Raw genomic sequence first — 18862 nt, 5'->3', positions numbered from 1 at the left:
TGTCAACACAGTCTTACAGCACAAATTATAATAGAAATATAATTCTAAAGTTTAGCAAAGTGTTCTTTAGTGTTCTTTTTTTTCTTTTTCTTTTTTTTTTTTTTTTTTGGGGGGGGGGGTCTTAAATTTTTATTTAGCCCTATAGAAATGCCTTCCCAGATTTTGTCACTTTTTAGTATCTCTGTGTGTACCACATATTTGCAGACTATTTGAAAGTTATGATATGATTTTCCTGAGGGGAGGGAAATGAAAAAGATGTAATAATATAAAAAATATAAAATCTTTTTGATTTGGAACATTAGAGATATTTGCAAAGTCACTATTTAATAATTGTACATATGATTGCAATATTTTATTAAAAATATCAAGGATTAAGAGTTAAAACATTTCTTTAAGTATATATGCATATGTTTATGGACTATATGGACTAATGGAAATTGCCAATAGGTTACCTAATGCTATTTAGAAAGATTGTTATCTTTATGATTTTTGTAGCTGCCGTTGTATAAAATAAGGAGTTCCTGCTGAAAGCATAAATAAAAAATATTTTTACACATACAGTCTTTGTATTCTCTTTCAGGTCTTGAGTCATCTCGTCCAAATTTAATTCTTGGATTAGTTATCTGTCAAAAAGGGAAACGTCCTTCTGCTGTCGTGGAGACAGAAAAGATAGAGGAAAAGCGAAGCAGAATTCAAACACAAGAGGAAACTGAAACATTGCTGTTCTCTAAAGGGACATTATCTTCTTTGCAAGAAAAGAAAACTCCAAAATACTCACTCTATTCTGGAGATTCAACTGTAAGTTCAACACCACCTGGATCTCCTCCACCTCCACCTCCACTTCCCATTCCAGAAACCCCAGCAGTTACACCTTCAGTATTAAAAATACTCTCCTCGATTAAAACTGGAACCACAACTACTGGGATACCACCAGCTTCAACTACTGCTCCTGCAACTGTTACCACTACAAATTCTTCATCCTCAAAAACTGCCACACCTCTGGAACACATCCTACAGACACTTTTTGGAAAAAAGAAATCTTTTGAGCCTGTTGCTAAAGATTCTGAAACTGTCCAGTCTTCAAATCAGGAAGCTCAAGTTGCTGTTGATGGAGGAATGTCAGCTGTTCCTCTGTTAGATCCCATTGTACAACAGTTTGGACAGATGTCAAAAGACAGAGCTATAGAAGAGGAGGAAGATGACAGGCCATATGATCCTGAAGAAGAATATGATCCAGAGAAAGCTTTTGAAACACAGACTAGTGAAAGCCAGAAACTATATGATGTGGAAAAGCCATGTAATACAGCAGAACTAGAAGATGAGGCCTACGATCCAGAAGATGAAACTATCTTGGAAGAAGCAAAAGTTACTGTTGATGATTTACCTAATAAAATGTACACGGATACTAAAAGCAATTCTTCAGAAACATCTGCTTCATATGTGGCTGATATGTCCACAACCTCATCCTTGGTAGAACAGCAAAAAATGTTGGAAGAATTAAACAAACAAATAGAAGAACAGAAAAGACAACTAGAGGAACAAGAAGAAGCCCTCAGACAACAAAGAGCGGCTGTTGGTGTTTCAATGGCACATTTTTCAGTGTCTGATGCTTTAATGTCACCTCCACCCAAATCTTCCCTAACAAAGACTGAATTATTCCATCAGAACCAGCAGACTACACAAAAAGTAGATTTACCTTCAAGTCAGCAAGCACAAGTTTTAAACCAGGGCTGTGACCCAAGACAAAACAGGGATCCCCGGCAAGCTAGAAGAATGGCAACAGAAACTAATGACAATATTGATTCTCGAATAAAGCCACAGTTGGTACCGAATGAGATATCCACAAGAGAAATTCCTCCAGCAAGTTTCCCAAATGCTTTGCAGACTCCACTTAGTAAGGAAGACAAAACCTTAATTTCTACTACTCAGTCAGGTTACAGTGGTGATAATTGGGTTTCAAGTGAAAAAGCTTCTACAGTGCCTCAGAAAGAGGCATCTAACAGCAAATTTGAAAACACTGCCCAAGTTAGTTTGGAAAATGTGAGTCAAACAGCTTCTGGAGAACCTTCTACATCCAAACCTTTACGTAAAGTACTGCTTCCAACACCTCCAAGTACATCTTTTCAACCTAACTTCTCCACATCAAATGACAGTCAGTCTTTGCAAGATATGCATAAAGTACCATGGTCAAATGAATCAAAGGAAATAATAGGAAGGGATTCTTTTTCAAATACAGTATTTACTTCTCAGGAAAAGGCAACCAGTCACTTTGAACCAGAGAGGGGTCTTTCATCAGTGCAATATGAAGAACAAAGAAACCCTCAATCTCATCAATTTGTAGAACAAACTGAATCTGCAGGTGTTCAAAGTGAGGGAGAAAGAGGATCTCTCCCACAGCACTTTGAAGAAAACCGAGTTGGGCCTCCATTTTCTTTGTCTGGGCAGAAAGGAGGGCCTCCACCACCACTGATGCTCAATGCACCTGTTGGACCTCATGGACCTAATTTTAGAGGACCAGCACCACAGTTCTCAGAAGAGCATGGTTCTCCAAATAATGATGGGCAAAGAGGACCTCCACCTGGCAGATTTGGAGGTCAAAAGGGACCCATTCCTTCCTTATTTTCTACACAGCATGGACCACCATCTCTTTTTGGTGAGAACAGGGGCCCCTCCCCTTCTTATCATGGCGTTCCAAGAGGAATGTCACCATCTCAGTTTGATGATCATAGGGAACCTCACATGGAGCAAAGGGAATTCCCGGATTCCCAATATAACGAAATGATTAGGCCTCCAGGACAGTTTGAGGGACCGGAGCCCTCTCAATTTATGGGAAATAGAGGACCTTCACCTTTTCCTTTTGGAGGTCAAAGACGACCACCACCAGCTCAGTTTAAAGGACAGAGAGGAGGCCCTCAGTTTGGAGGGCCAAGAGGCCCACCCCCTAGTCATTTTGGGGGACCAAGAGGGCCTCACCCAAATCAGTTTGAAGGGCAAAGAGGTCCAGCTACAAATCATATACCAGGCCCAAGGGGACTTTTGCCACAGCCATTTGAGGAACGAAGAGGGAGTCCACCACCCAGATTTGCTAACCAGAGGGGTCCAGCACCGCTTCAGTTTGGAGGACCAAGAGGAGCCACACCTGCACTGTTTCCAGAACAAAACGAGCCTCCCCCCTCTAGATTTCACTTCCAGGGTCAGTCATCACAAGGTATGAAGCCAACCCCAAGACCACTCCTGGACCTTCCAAGTCATCCACCACCACACAGAAAAGAGATGTGGGAAGAAGCTGGACCATCTGCATCTCTTTCCAATATATCTGGACAAGGACCCGAGTCAGAAGGACAGTGGTCAGCACCTGATTTCCGAGAAGGCAAAAATGTCGAGTTTAGAGGTCAGGCATTTGAAGGGAGACAGAGGGAAAGATATGAGGGAGGAAATAAAGACAAGGTTTTAGATCAGTCAGAGCCTCAGCAAGCAGATAATCGACAAGGTAGATCCTTTGATGAAAGACGAAGGGATCGAGAACATGGCAGACCTTGGGAAAGGGACCGTGGGAGAAACTGGAATAGAGATAGGGAAAGGGACTGGGAGAGACATAGAGACAAAGAATGGGATAAAAACAGAGACAGAAACCAAAACAAAGATAGGGAAAAAGATTCAGAGAGGGCTAAAGAATGGGAAAGAAACAGGGACCGAGAGAGAGCAAGAACCAGAGAGAGAGAATCCTACAGAAGACGCGATAGAGACAGATCAAGAAGCAGAGACAGAGATCGTGACAGAGATAAAGACAGGGAGCGGGATCGAAGCAGGGAAAAAGAAAGAGATCGGGAGAGAGATAGAGACCGTGAAAGAGAGAGAGGTAAAGATCGCAAGGATAGGAGTAAAAGTAGGGAAACTGGTAAAGAGATGAAGCCAGAAACACAGAAGGAGGGTCAAAAACCAACAGAAACGGAAGCTTCATCTTCCACTAATCAGTCATAGAAACACCTCAAAGTTATTATCCATAAATAATTTACAACATTACATAACAAGAACTGACTCAAGGTCTTTTGTATATACTGTATAGTCTCGCCTTTACAAAAAAGCTGTTGTAATACTAGCCTTACAAAATGTACTGACAAATTAGCAGTTTTTGAACAACTGTGAATGAAAATGTTCAAATAGATAAAAGTCAAGAACATACTGGACTTTCACTTGCTGCATTTTGTGCATAATGTTTTTCTTAAAAAAAATTCACAGCGTTACCTGTTCTGAAATTTTGTTTTTTCTACTTGCATCTTTATCTTAAAATTTCCATTTACAATACAGAAATGGAAAAGGTCTAAGAAGAGCATATTGCTTTTTAAGATTATAAAGTTATGTTTTCCAGTAACTTGAATTGTAATTTTATAAGAGAATTTAATCAAGACCTTAGGAGCCATACCTTTACATCTCGTTTATGTGATATTTTGGTGTCAAAGTTGTTCCTACAGCACACACTTTATAAAACGAGTCCAATATTGCTGTCTTGTTTATTTTACAATGGATGGGTCGTGTGTATTTAGGAAAAGGCTGCAGAAGAACAGTGTTATTAATTATTTGTAACTGATGGAGGATTTGAAAATGGAATGTTATAAGCTTAAAGTGCACTATCTTCCTTTTTATATACAGGTATTTTTTGTTTCGAAATCCATCTGTTAACTGTACAACCAAGAAACAAGTCCTACTTATTTTTTTCATGAGGCTGAGAAGTTTTAAATGTTGCATTTTTACAAAACTATAATTAAAGTGCATATAAAAGTAGCACCTTTATAACCAGCAACTTTTAAAAACATCAGACATTTATTGGCAAAGAGTTAGACCGTAAATGAATTAGTGTATCAAAGGAAAGAAAAATAAGATGGTTAAATAGGCCATTAAATCTCTAACTTTGGTTATACTGATATAGTTGGATCATTTTTGTTTTGTTTTGTTCTTGTAGAATGTTGCCAGAAACTAAAGAAATTTCTCTATTTTCTTGTATTTTCCAATCTAAAAGCATTTTTCTTCTGAAAAAAGTGTCACTGTTTTTTTGTCAGACCCTACTTACGCTGATGGTGTATATAAAACTGTCCACTGAAAAAGATGTAACTGCATAAAGCTTGAAAGAGTGGTAATGCTAAATGTGATTCAAAAGGGGAAGTTTTCACTGTGAAATACAGTACACTGCTACTTTTCATGTATTCTTCAAGCAAGTAATTCTAAAGTCTTAAATAAAGAAAACCCTGCTAATTTATCTGACCATGTAAATTAACAGCTGAGTAAATATTTTGTTATTTTTATAAAATAGTTCTGCAAATGTAAAATTAGATTCCTATAAGCATTTACATCTTGAAGTCTACATTACAAGTAGCATTTATGCCATGTATGTCACTACAAATTTTACAGTCTATATTGGTGCGTCTTTGAAGTCCTTACACATCAAGGATCTGCTGGTTGAAATGATGGTCTGTATTCTGAACCTGTAGACAAAACATTAAAATGCAGAGAGGTGGTATTAAATACAAACATCTACTATGGTGTAAGATTTTTTTTAATGAGATGTTTCTAATTTAAAGACATACATAAAAGTATGCAAAAATCAAGTGTGTTTGTTTAGGTTTACTTGATAGACATTTCTGTAAATTGTATTTTATATGGCAAAATATATCACTGTACATTAAAATATGGGACTTCACAGGTTTTTGTTACTGTAAGTAGAATAAACATCTACAGAGAACTGTTGTCTTTTTCTTAAATTTGTATCTGTATATTATTTTCTAAATATTATTGTTACTTCTCAGCAAGTCAGAGAGGAGTTACCACAAGAAACTGATGGTACAGATTTAGTTTCCTAATTGTTTAAGGAAAGATGACATCTTGAGGACACTGCTACCAACTGTTCTTTACTTGTAGGTGTTTGAAAAACATATGAAAATGTGTCTTTGTGATTTTTGTCTCAGTCCTAAAACACAGCCTAATTTATTCCAAAGGTGATATTCAGATAAATAAGTTTGTCATTTGCAGACTTAACACCAAAAGATATAAAGGAGAGCATAATTTACTAATTCATTTGGGTTGGTTTTGAGGTTTAGGAAGAGCAAATTCACATCACTTATAAATTGCTTGATTTTTTTCATTGTTGTGAGAGTAGATGTGTAACTATTTCTCTTTTGCATCTTTTAGGAAAATTCCATTACCACATAGCAGTTTTGGGAATCTGTTCACAAATCTAGGAGCAGTTAAATTTTCTCAGAGATCTAATAGCAGAAAATTCAACTGCTTGCAGACAGATATACTGTGTACACAAATACTGCTGCTGTATTTCTTAACCACAGCTTTATGTAATTTATGAGCTGGACTTGGATTTTGCAGTAAGGTTTCTATTTTCTGCACTGCAGTGGACACCAGAATCTAGACTGAAATAAGCATAACAATTTACTCACAGAGACTAAAAATGGTACTGAATTCTTATTATTATTCATTGCAAGAAAGGGAAAATAAATAATTCTATAGCTTTATTCAAACTTTTGATTAGCATGAAACAACCTTTTCACCTTTGTGTATACCTAGCTGAATTAGTTTTCCAAAGTGTATTTTGCTAAATTCTTATGTAAACACCTCTGAAAGGTCTAGAACAATACAAAGAATAGTGTATCTGTAAGAGACTTTAATATGCAAAATTTACACATAGACCATGCTGAACGGTAACAGGAGGGTGAAAGTGTACATCAATGTGCAGGAAACTGGTTTTAAAATTTCTGCTTTTGTTTCTCGAGAAAAGTCGTAGATGCTTTCAGACGTTGGCTATACCTCATCTGATAGGCACAGCTCAGCACGGAGAGTACCAGCATATCTTACCTTTATTGATTGCTCACTTCATTAAAGCAATGAGGTCAACAGAGCTGATTTGGGGACTTCCTGAAGGGAATAAAGATTTTGGAAAGGGTGGTGTTTTTTGTTGTTGTTGTTTTGTTTTGTTTTTGTTTTTGTTTTTGTTTTTTTTTTTTTGTTTGTTTTTTTTGATCTTTGGGTGGTTCCTTTTAAGAGCTGGAATATTTTTGTGCCACAATCTGGCTCCCATACTAGGCATCTGTTTGTAGTACTGAAGAGCACAACCACTAGCAGATACATGATGGAGACGACGTACACACAAACCGCTCGCGGGCGTTGGATGCTTGTCCCGTGGAGAACGTCTCAGTGCGGATCCGGAGGGATCCCGTCTGCGAGGGACGTTTGTGACCAAGAAAACGATTTTTTTTTTTTTTCCGCATGCTGGTGAACTACTGAAGTGCTTTACTGCCAAGTCGGATGATTAACTTACAGAAAACCCAGGGCAATGGATTCTCCTGCCAACCCCACTGCACCTGCGTACGGGACACTGGAAAAGGTCTCCTGCCTCAGAGCAGAATTCTTGCTGGGGGCGGGGGGGGGAAGGCAGGGAGACCAGTGCATCCCGCAGGACGGAAACGAAGCGGAGGTGTTCAGTTCAAAATTTCACGTTTTCCCCCCCCCCCTTCCCACCCCCCTTACGCGGGCGGGAAGGGCGGCGCTGAGGGGAGGCGGTTGGCGCAGGGCGCGCGGCGCGGGCGCGGGCGCGGGCGCGGGCGCATGCGCGCGGCGATCACGTGTGCGCAGCGGGCGGCGGTTGCGCCCGGCGGCCTCGCGGCGGTTGCGGGCGGCGGCGGCGGCGGCGCGCGCGTGGGCGCCGCTCCCCAGGCCCCGGCCCGCGGGGAGCCGCCGGCGTTTGGCCGCTGCCCGGCGGCGTGGCGAGCGGAGGGAGCCGCCTGCCCCGCTCCGCCTCCCCCCCCCCCCTTCCCCGCGGCGGGCTGGGGGAAGCGGCCGCCGGCCCGGGAGGCGCCGAGGGAGCCTGGGCCCGGCCCGCAGGCCTGGCGCTGCCGGTGATCCGGGCTCGGCGCTGGCGGGGCCGGTTTCGCCCGCGCCTCTGTGGAGGGGGGAGACACGCTGCGAGGAGCCCCCTCCTCGCCTGGCGTCCTTGCGGTGTTGCAGTTACGGAATCAGTATTTGGTGCCTTCGTTTTTTTTTTTTTTTTTTTTTTTTTTTTTTTTTTTAATGCCTGTTAGGGATAATTTTTACAGGTTTTGTGCTTTGCTGTTGAAAGATACGTTGGTAACTGATTAGGTTTGCTTTAGTCATGTCAGGATCCGCCCCGGAGGAAGCTCAGACCTCCGTCCCTCAAAGCACAGCTAGCGCTCCCGATCCTGCTCCGCTTGCTGTTGGACCTGGAGGCTCAAGTGACGTCTCCTTTGGTGAGCAAAACCTTAGCTTCACCACCACAGACCTCAGCCTGGTGGAGATGACGGAAATAGAGTACACTCAGCTCCAGCACATACTGTATTCCCATATGGAGGCACAAGCTAGTGAAGGTGAAGTGGAAGCTAGGCTCAATTCTGCTTTCTTCTCAGCTGGTAATTCTGCAGACCCCCCTCTGCACCAGGCCTCGCTGAACGCCAGTCAAGATGCGTATTCACCAAACAGCGCTGGGAACCAGTCAGTTTACCCAGTGATCTGTCAGTCAGGATTACCTTCTGACAGCAGTTTGCTAAGTACAAACCCATGCGTGGGCCATATTGACTTTCAGGAGCTCAGAATGATGTTACTTAGTGAGTCCAATGTCCCTTTGAACCAAACGGATAAAACGCCTAACAGTAGCTCTGTAGAAGTCCCAGGACACAGTTTAATAAGAGTTAAACACAGTGATAATGTTGTTGGGACGAATAAAGAAAACGTACTTGTTGACAATTCAGCATTGGCACCAGAGTCTAGATCGAAGTCTGCCGTCAGAGTTCGATTGGAAGACAGATTCAACAGCATCCAGACAGAAAACCCCAGGTGTCAAGAACCCCAAGAATCTGGAGTAACTCTGAACAAGTGTGTTGGAATTAATTTTAGTTTATATTGTTAAGCTATTTATTTTCATATAGCTCAACACTTTTGCTGGGTTAAATCTATGAGCAGTACTGTTTTTCATGTACAAAATGACGAGTTGGGCTTTTTAAACTGCTGGTAAAAGATGGCTACAACTCTGTTGACCTCAGGTAGGCCCATCTGTATATTGCATAAATAAAAATAGTTACAAAATAGATACAAAATGAATTACTTTACAACTTCATTTTTGATAACGGTGTGCAATGTAAATAAAGGTGAGAGAAGAACATTGCCTAGTTTTAATGTGTTACTTGCTAAAAGCAAGATAGATTTTAGATCATAACAAAGTCTAAGAAATTGATTAATGATGTAATTTGGAGGCCTGGCTACAAAAAGACTTCTTAAAAAAATGATGTTTTAGAATCTGGCCCTGTAACCGTGTTAGTGTGCGGACAAACATTTCACTGAAGTACAAAGTGTAACTGTTACTGCACAGAATACTTTCTCAGCTGATCTTTTTTTCTTGTCACTGAAGTAGGTGCTAGCTAATCGTAATGATTTGTATTTATAGTAAAGGAAAGTGGTTTCTTGATGATAGTTACTAAAAGTATGTGTACCTATAAGTTTTTCTACCCTCCTCATTTTCGAGTAGTCAGTCTTGCATGTGTGTGTTTTTTTTTTCTTTCTTTCTTTTTTTTTTTTTTTTAAGTTTAGTAACATTGATCCGGCAGCCATCAGAACTGATGGGTGTTCCTCTTCACCAGCATCAGAATAAGTGTGCTGCATTGGTGAAAAATAAGGCTGCAGCTGCAACTACTGCTTTACAGTTCACATATCCACTGTTTACTATGAATGCCTGTTCTACTACTGGAAGTGCTAATCCTTCACAAACGCAGGTTGGTAATATTTCCTCTCCTGGTTATATTGTTGTAGTGGGTAAATGGCGGAAGATTGGCGAGGAGACTGATACTAATTATTCCAGCTACAAATCCATCAGGGACAGCAGGTTGCTACCCTGTGCCTTGTGTCGCGTAGGCCTCAGTCTAGACCTGTGTACTCTTAAAGAATTATTGCTTCCTTTGTTATATGTATGTGGTGGATATGCAGTATGCCATATTGTAGCCTGTTAGCTCACCGTAAATCCACATCACCCTGAACCTTGCCATGGGCAAGTGCTCTGCAGTGCGTGGGACAGCCTGGCACTTCCCCACAAGGGGCCTGGGGTGGTCCTCCTGCGGTTCAGGGATTTCAAAGTAATAAGCATCTAATGACCTTGCTCCAGAGTGGTGTGTTCTAGCTCTGCGTGTGCCAAGTATCAGTGCCGTTAACAACTGCTAATTTCAAATGCTGACAACGTTAGCTTAGACCTTTTAGGTGTAATATAATTCTAGAAGTTTGTATCAAAATGTTTGAATGCTTTTTGGTTTTTGATTGGTTTGAATAGGCATGATAAAATGATTTACAATGTAATTTGCTTATTGTTATGTTAATCTTTAAGATCATCAGAAGTACTTATTCTAACCAATTGCGTGGCAGGTATGATATCTGTAATAATACGCATCCAGGTAACATGATCAATAGGCCTTTTGATGTCTTACTAGGAAGATGATAGCTTTTTGCTTGAGTTTTTGTGTGTATAACCTTCGTCTACACAAGACAAGAAGGAAATGCTTAGCAAGAACAATTTTCCAGTTATTTTTTCCAACTCATTTTTGATGAAAAAGTGTTTTTTTTTTTCCTCCCACTCACAGTAACCTGTGCAACAAGAATAATAGCACGGCACTCAGGAAGTGCCAGAGGTATAACAACAAAATGCAGCAGTCTATTAAAATCCCATGATCATGATGCAGAAATAATTAGAACTTGTTCTGATACAATACATTGAATCATGCCCCTAAAACTTAAGAAGTTCCCCTGATATCAAAATAGTCTCTCCTGTATGTGTGTGTGTGTGTATATATATATATATATATATATATAAAATCCTCTGTTTTCTTTTTTTATTTTTCACAGACCTCTGGAACATCATGCACTATTTTGGAAGCTGCCAAACATCAAGACCTTGGGTTACCTAGAACATTCTCTTTCTGTTACCATCAGGAAATTGAATCCACGAAACAGACAGTAGGTGCTAGGAATAAAGGTTTGCCTGAGCAAGTTTGGATTAAAGTTGGAGGTAAGCCATTTAGCTTCTTTTCACTTAGCTTTCTTTGCCCTTCATTTTCAAATCTGCATTTTTTTTCTGCATTTGTTTGTTTTATACTACAAATACGATTTTACTGACTTGTATGAGATGTGGTCAGCATGTCTGAGATATGCTATAGGCAATATGGAACTAGACTCCTCAAAAAAATGTTCACCATGCAATTTTAGTCATACTGTCAACATTGTTTAGCACTGCGAGCTTGAAATGAGAAAACCTGAGGCTGCAAAGTACCTTTGAAAATCTGGACCTTGTCTAAGTAACTGGATTCTGTCTACTCTTTTTGGCCCCAAAATTGGTATAGCAGATCCAGCTGATAACAAACTTGAGAACATTTAAAGGCGTTCCTCAAATATTAATAAAGGCAGGCATTATCTCTGTAAGTTCTCCAAGAAAACAGAAACTAGGCAGATTTTCAAGCAGAAAGCAGTGCGTTAGGGCTTCCTGAGGACATATATTCCTATAAGAGTCAGTCTAGGATGGAAATAAAGTTTCAAAGATTATTCTGCATAACTAAAATGACAAAAAATAAATTTTGTGATCAATATTTGATCAGAATTACAACAATAATAGAAGTGTTATAAATAAGGTTCTTCTTTTCCTCTGTTTTGCAAAGAAGACGCCTTATGCAAGCAAGCAATTAAGAGAAGTCGCAGCCGAATAAGCCCATTGGATACAAATGTAGATCGAAAACCTCTTAGTGAAATTCAGAATATGCGTGATAGCCAAAGTACTGCATCTGCACAGGGTCCTTGGCAGTCAGCCCAGTCAAATTCAAGTATACAGGTACAAGGTGGGACACAGGAAGGAATCTCTCAGCGAAGGGAAAGGCATAACCGCATGGAGAGAGACAGAAGGTAAATTTCTTTGTGGAGCTGCAGCACAAAGTTTTTGAAGCCTAAAATACTAACACTGTAATACTGCCATCATTCAGAATAAAAGGTAAATTTGACATATTTTGTTTTACTTGTAAAAATAAACAGTGCACGAGATGAAGTGTTGGATGTTTGTGAAAGGGAAAAAGGGATGGAGGGCTTTTTTTGTTATTTTTTACTCTGTGAGAAAAAGCGGAGATAATTCAGAACATATTACAAATCTGTAAAGATAAATTACATAAATATGGCTAAAATGCAAACATGAAGTTTGTAGCTAATAAAAGATAAAGAAAAGCCCCCCCCAAAGGCCATGACTGGTAGTACATTTGTGTAGTCTTTTTTTAAAAAAAAAAATTGTTCTTTTTTCCCGTCTTCTCTCCCATCTGAATGATAACCTTTGTATTTTTCTGTAGGCGCAGAATCCGGATTTGTTGTGATGAACTGAATCTTCTGGTTCCGTTCTGTACTGCTGACACTGATAAGGCAACAACTTTACAATGGACAACTGCATTTCTGAAGTACATTCATGAAAGGCATGGAGACACTCTGAAAAAGGTTTTAAATCTAACTTCATTGTTTTCTTGATAAAAATGTGAAGTATTTTAAGTAAGTCCATCAGAATATAACTAAAAGCATGTGCAAGGCTTTTGCTGGATGCTCTTTACTTTATAAAAGACGAATATAACATTGAGCATTCCTTTAAAAAAATTTGTTTTTAAATTCACACCTACATACCCTCACAATCTCAAAGCCTGTGAGAGCAGTAAAGGACTACGTGCCCTGTAAACAGCTCCCATGCTACTACAACTGTAGTTGAAGCCCAAGAGCAATTCTGGCTCTGCTAATTATCTTAACAGAGTGGATGATGTGTGTACAGAAAACTTGTTTGTATTGCCCCATCACTTCCTGTTAAAGGTGCAGTGTATGTTTTCATTTGTGTTTTGCAAAACACTATCTTAAAGTAAACAGTAAACATAATCATTTTTGTATTTTGATTTTTAGGAATTTGAGACTGTGTTCTGTGGTAAAACAGGCAGGAGACTAAAAATAGCAAGATCAGACTCATTTGTAGCATGTCCAGTGCAGGAAAACACGCATAGCTATGGAGATCAAGTAGTCTGAACTGACCGCCTTGAATGCTTGAGAAGTATGGATAACTAACAAGGGTCCAGTCTGCTTTCTTTTTTTTTTTTTTTTTTTTTCTTCTGTGTTTGTTTATGTGCTGGGCTTCATTTCATGTGATAAGTATGATAGGCTCGAGGACTGTCTTGCAAAATGCAATGTGTAGGAATACATAAATAGACCATTAATGAAAACATTCTTTATTCAAAATGGAAATGAAAATTAGCTACTGACAGTACTAATCATTTTTCTGATAAAGGGGCTCAGTGACTAGAGACAGCAAGACAATGTCCCAACACCTACTGAGTACTTTCCCCCTTTAGTTACCAAACATTCACTCTTCTTCTGTTTATGGTTCTGCATTGTGTTTTTTTTTAAAGAAAAAAAAAAAAAAAGTGGTGTGGTACAGTTAGGGATTGTTGAAGAATATCAACTGGTCCTTTAATGACCAGATGCAAATACATTCTTCAAATATAAAAAGAAACTAAAGGTACCATTATAATGCCTTTTTTTTCCCATTAAAAGTTGTAGTAGTTAATTGAATAAGTGCATAGTTTCTAAATTGTACTGATATTATGAAGTTCACATTTGCCATGCATATTTTAACACATTCCCCCCCATGAGTAATACAATGCTGTTAGCATTGTTTTTAAAGTACAGTACTATTTTTAATGTTTAATAAACAACTGTCCAGCAGGTTCTTGTATTGTTACTTTAGTCCCAAAGTGGCATATTGTAAACAGTAGATTATTTAACTGCAAAGACTATTTTCATGTTTAAAGATTAATATGGCTCCATTATTCATAAACTTCAGCATTTAGGACAGAAATAGAATAGTTTGTGAACTGAGAGTGGCTTTATTAATTCTTTTTTTTAATAGATGATGCTAACGGGTTTTGAAGTACAAAAATGTCTCCAAAATAAATACTGTTTTAAATCACGGATATTCACAATTTTGCAGCAATTTATTTCCATACAATCCTAGTTAAAACAGCTTAGGAAGTTGGAGTTCATCAAAGCATTGGTATGTATAATGACACTTTCAGCATCACAAGGAAAAGGTTAAAAAAATCTCCTTTTATTTTTACAACAGTTCATACAGGTTTTTTTTTGGCTGGTCTTTAAAAGAGCATCCCTTCTCTTTGGGGTTCCATTCACAATTACTGTGCAAATAGTTTAACTAGAGGTCATGAGACTGCTGTTACTTAATTTCCTTTATTATTATATGGAAATATGCAAAAATTCTCCCCTGCAACTTAAAATAAGTACATTACATCTTTTGCAGAATCTGATTGCAAGAGGTTTACTATTTACTAGTCCTTGCAGATATTTGAGGTGGAATCAGAAGACTGAGAGTAGACAGGAAATATACCTGGGCTATGATCTTCAGTTAGACCATAGTCTTAAAAATACTGGATACTTAAATGCCTAATTTCCATTAAATAACAGTTGGGAGCCTAAATAACTTAACAATTTGGACTTCAGTGCATGAACCTCTGTAACTGAAGTCAGTGGGAACAGTACCAAGGAATTCAGTTGGCTCAAACGCTTGTACAGACTAGCCATGATCTTCAGTACAGTTAGGGAGATGATGGTAAAAAGGAACAATGCTTCCTCTTGCTGGTCTCTTCAGCAAAGGGAGAAAGGGAAGGTGAGATTGTTTAGCAGTAAAGATTCTGGAAAATAATTATGGGGAGGAGAAAATGCTCACAAAGCATCTTTTATTAAAAGTTTTTGTCTGATGCTTTTTTTTTTTTTCCATAGAACTGAATTACTATGTCAGTCTCCACTTAACTCATTTTAAGAGAAGGAACATCTGTCCATTTATCATTAGGAGGATTCTCTCTTTCTTACAATGCGCTGTTTGCTTAAATATTCAGTCACTTCTCCACTTCTTGTAATGTTGTTTTATGATTTTTTCAAAGTTGATGCTCCAACAGCTCCCATGCAAGCTGATGTGTCACATATTCCTGGAGTTCCCTGAGCGCCAATAGTACCAGGAGTACCAGGATCCCCTGGAAGACCGGGTTCACCCTGAGCACCATCCCGACCATTTTTACTTATTCCAGGTACACCAGGTGGTCCTAAACAAGAAGGGGAAAAAGATTTCATGAAATATTATCTTTGTTCCTTCCTTTACTATTTTAAAAAGAAAAATTTATTATTTTCTAATTTATTGAAATACTTCGATTGTCTATACATCAGACTTGTTATTGCCATTTAGTACAAGTAGTTGAATAAATTTAGCCTAAATTTGGAGTATGTGCATTGGATTTATTAGAGTATCTTCAGATTTACTAGACTTACCTTAGTATAGGTGAAGGCAGGTGTTTGGTATTGCTTATTTGTCACTGTATATATCTGATCTCTGCTGACCATTCTAGAAGGGGGTTCTCCATCTTTGTCCTCCCTCAGTTAGTGTATCACTCCACGAGTAACAGCAGTTAATTGTAACCAGAATTATTTTGCATGGTCCGTAAATAGCAGGTTCAAGGGATGCATTAGATGTGTGAGCTTATAGCTTACTTAGAGTGCCTATAAGAGTGCTCATATCTGTCTCTCCTTCTTGGCCCCTACCTTGCTCCTTAGTGGTCTAAAACTGAGGCAGAAGGGTTTAGCTCTCAATTCATTCTGCCTCTGAAAATCTAGTAGTCATTAAGACTCTGAATAAGGGTAGAAGAACAAAGAGAATGATGATACAGACCATCCCCTTGATAGTACATATATGGAGCTTCCTTTACACCTGTGTTTAATTTCAAAAAACTTATGTTAAAATGTACATTTTGTTTATTAGCAAAAATAATTTCTGCTTAGGACTGACTGACCCAAGCTATTTATTTTTGATTTTTTTCCTTCACATGCCAAACATAATTCACAAAACTCTCAAATCTATAACAAGAATAAGTCTGATGCAAGCTACTGAAACTTCCTTAAATCCTGTAAAGTAAGATTCTGTCCGTCTGAAGGACGAGTGTATCAGGTAGTCTATAAACCTGTATTCCGATCTTAATTATGATAAGTGCCTAATCCTGTTCATTCATAAGAGAAGAATTGCAGCTGCTGTTGATCTCCTTATATTTCATGAGTAGGACAGATGCCTTCAATATCTTAACATGTGCAAAGTAGCATCTTTTCACAAGCTTTGGAAAAGAAAACATGTTTATGGATTAATGCACTTATTTTATGGAGAAATCTGGGACAACTAGGTATAAGTATACTGTTTTTGTGAAATTATATGGATGGAGCGCCTGTTCTTGGTGCCTGTAACATACTCTTTGTGCAGATGTAATCACAATTAGAAAACTATTTTAACGGGTAAGCAAAATAAAGACTATTCTTTCAGAATTTCTAATAGATATTCATTAATTTGCATAAATGAACCTCTGAATCCTCTGATAAAGGATTAATGACCTCAGGAACTGAGATTGTAGCCAGATGCAGAGCAATAACACTGCTGTACTCTCAAAATTGTTACACAAGTTGCTGTGTTAGGTCTGCAGAAGAATTGGGGACCAGATCTCGTTTGTCAGAAACTGTCTTGTTTCATCTGGAAATAATAATCTTGAAGGACTATATAGCTTGTAGTCTGTGTCGTAGCTAGCACCAAAAAGACAAGTGTCCATCAGGACACCGCGTGCAGGAAATACCTGAAGCAACAGGCATGATTCCTTCCTTTGTCTTAGTCTGGAGCCAGAGTTACCTAGGTGTTGCACACCTTTAAGTGAACTGGAGTACTACTTGTTTATTATCTAATTACTGTATCTAAAGTACTACTGAAAACAATAACCTTCTGAATCTGACAACGAGCAATTAAGGGAGCAATTAAGAAGGGTTCTGACTTTCAGATCTAGAAGAGTGCCTGATCTTTCACAGCCATTAGTTGGCAGGAACCAAGACAGAGAGTTCTGCTGTCCCCAGCAGCCTTTTCTCTAAAACACTTAGGATGGAATGGGAGAGGTATGAAGAGGGGATGTTCTAATGAAGTTCCAGCTGTTCAAGCTCTGTGCACCTGCTGTTCCCCATGTGTTCGAATATGCTACCCAGAGGAAAAGAACCCTAGTGTAATTCTTCTAGGGAGAAATTAATGATAATACACTGCCAACAACATGCAGAGCTGTCCCCTCTATAGCCTTTAATTTAGTCATGGATTATTAAATATTGCACAGCCTTACCTTGAAGTCCTTGATCTCCATCAGGCCCGTCAATACCTTGACCAACTGGTCCTTTATCTCCCTTTTCACCAGTATCACCTTTAATATAAAAAGAGAATTTCAACAAGAAGTTGCATACTGCAGCCAAATCAGAGCACAGGAAGGGAAAAGGTCAAAAGAAACTCAAAATGCTCAGGACACTGCCAGGAAACACTTGTTTAGCCTCACCTCTGGGACCCGGATCGCCTAGTTCTCCTGTTGGCCCCCGGTATCCAGGGGGACCACGAGCACCAGGATGCCCAACGCTTCCCCTTGTTCCAGGAGGCCCTGGGGGACCAGCTGGGCCAGGACGACCGGTCATTCCGGGAGACAACGGCTTTCTCAGATTAGCAGCTAACTGTGCAATTTGATCTGAAAAAAAAACATTAAATGTGAAACTGCACAGCCAGCATTTTCACCCTGTGCTTGGCTGTCTGTCATTTGCTACCACGTGTGGTTAATTGACGGAGCAGTTGAAAACTGACTTTCTGACAATAAAGGCAAGTTGCCTGCTTAGGCAGAATTCTTGCTCTCTGCCACTCCTACACACTGCTTCTAGCAGAAGGAAACTGAACATTACAGAGTCTGCCATGCCAGCTCATCCGGATTTTTTAATTCTTTTTTAATAATTTCTAGACACAGATGGAGATTCTGGTCAGCGATCTGTAGGCTTTTAAAGCCACTGATATTTCCTACTTCCTAAACAAATTCAAAAGATTTTAAATATTGTAGAGAACAATACTTAAATTATTGAAATGAGTTTTCTGAAACAAGCTTTCAGAGTTTAACTTCATCCCAAATGGTGAATGTAACCTCTAAACGCACAACAGTAGCGCCAGAGAAATAAGAACATTTCTTGGGAGCTTGGAGTCCCTTGAGAGGTGGGGTGCGTGGCAGAGAGGAGAGAAAAGAGCTGGGAGGACAGGGGACAAGATAGGAGCTGAAGTTCAAAATGACAAAGGTTAGAGGAGACGCTCCCACAATCCAGCACCTGCCAGCATGCCAGTATGAGAGTTGTGTCAAAGCTGCTTTCAGTATGTTTGGCATGTTACCATGATGAATGATTTTAAAATAATAAATTTAGAAAAATGAAGAATGTCTCAGACAACGTGACTTCCTGAATAACTGCCTTATGTTAAAGGTCAACCTATTTTTCCCTATTAAAATAGAGAAATAACAAATCTCAGGAGCCATCTTATATTCAGGCTCTCCATATCTTCAGCTAAATATGGTAATTAAAGTCTGTTTTCTCCCAGTAGTACTCACCGTTTATCATTTCCCCACAGAGTTCTCTTATGTGTTGTTCACTGGCTTCTTTGCCCTGCAATTAACAAAATAATCCTGCCTTATACAAATCCACATCATTGATAATCATCCCTGACTGAAACGTCAGGGCTCCAAACTCATTTCCAGCAGCTCAGTAATAAGAAGCATAGGGTCCCTCATGAGGATGAGTTTCCCCCTCACATGATGATAGCTTCAATGAGAAGTTATGATCTTAATAGCAGGGATTAACTTTGAGGCCATATATTTAATTTCTAATTTTAAAGGTTATTTGGCCTTTCCTGAATGATGAAACATTAGCT

The 18862-nt window shown here is 39.2% G+C and overlaps 3 protein-coding genes across 5 annotated transcripts in view; 2 read left to right on the top strand and 1 right to left on the bottom strand.

The window, feature by feature from the left end:
- DIDO1 (death inducer-obliterator 1) overlaps positions 1 to 5704 on the top strand; it is a 58200-nt gene extending 52496 nt beyond the window's left edge. For both annotated transcript variants that reach the window (XM_062589527.1, XM_062589528.1), the window contains one exon: positions 581 to 5704. In XM_062589527.1, the coding sequence (XP_062445511.1) occupies positions 581 to 3981 (3401 nt within the window). In that variant the 3' untranslated portion in view covers positions 3982 to 5704. The remainder of the gene's footprint in view (positions 1 to 580) is intronic.
- Positions 5705 to 8091: 2387 nt separating this feature from the next.
- Positions 8092 to 13776, top strand: TCFL5 (transcription factor like 5). Of its 2 annotated transcripts, none has more exons than XM_062589352.1 (6): positions 8092 to 8889; positions 9596 to 9782; positions 10900 to 11062; positions 11709 to 11946; positions 12378 to 12519; positions 12967 to 13776. In XM_062589352.1, the coding sequence occupies exons 1-6, from the start codon at positions 8153 to 8155 to the stop codon at positions 13084 to 13086; spliced, it is 1587 nt and encodes a 528-aa protein (XP_062445336.1). In that variant the 5' UTR covers positions 8092 to 8152; the 3' UTR covers positions 13087 to 13776. The 2 variants fall into 2 exon arrangements, with proteins under 2 accessions (XP_062445336.1, XP_062445335.1); XM_062589351.1 differs by having other exon boundaries at positions 11706 to 11946.
- A 367-nt stretch (positions 13777 to 14143) lies between these two features.
- COL9A3 (collagen type IX alpha 3 chain) overlaps positions 14144 to 18862 on the bottom strand; it is a 44171-nt gene continuing 39452 nt past the window's right edge. The window contains exons 29-32 of the mRNA XM_062589350.1: positions 18543 to 18597; positions 17466 to 17648; positions 17259 to 17336; positions 14144 to 15170 (exon numbers count right to left, since the gene is read on the bottom strand). Of these exons, the coding sequence (XP_062445334.1) occupies positions 14995 to 15170; positions 17259 to 17336; positions 17466 to 17648; positions 18543 to 18597 (492 nt within the window). The 3' untranslated portion in view covers positions 14144 to 14994. The remainder of the gene's footprint in view (positions 15171 to 17258; positions 17337 to 17465; positions 17649 to 18542; positions 18598 to 18862) is intronic.

The sequence above is a fragment of the Rhea pennata genome, chromosome 16 (genome assembly GCF_028389875.1).
Source record: "Rhea pennata isolate bPtePen1 chromosome 16, bPtePen1.pri, whole genome shotgun sequence".
Classification (NCBI taxonomy): Eukaryota; Metazoa; Chordata; class Aves; order Rheiformes; family Rheidae; genus Rhea; species Rhea pennata.
The sequence above is the reverse complement of the archived record's forward strand: the minus strand, read 5'-3'. Positions and strand labels throughout refer to the sequence as shown.

Coding starts and splice junctions, on each gene's coding strand:
- TCFL5 (XM_062589351.1), top strand. CDS start 8,153: ATGTCAGGATCCGCCCCGGAGGAAGCTCAGACCTCCGTCCCTCAAAGC. Junction 8,890..9,595: donor TCTGGAGTAACTCTGAACAA/GTGTGTTGGAAT, acceptor TTTTTTTTTAAG/TTTAGTAACATTGATCCGGC. Junction 12,520..12,966: donor ATGGAGACACTCTGAAAAAG/GTTTTAAATCTA, acceptor TTTGATTTTTAG/GAATTTGAGACTGTGTTCTG.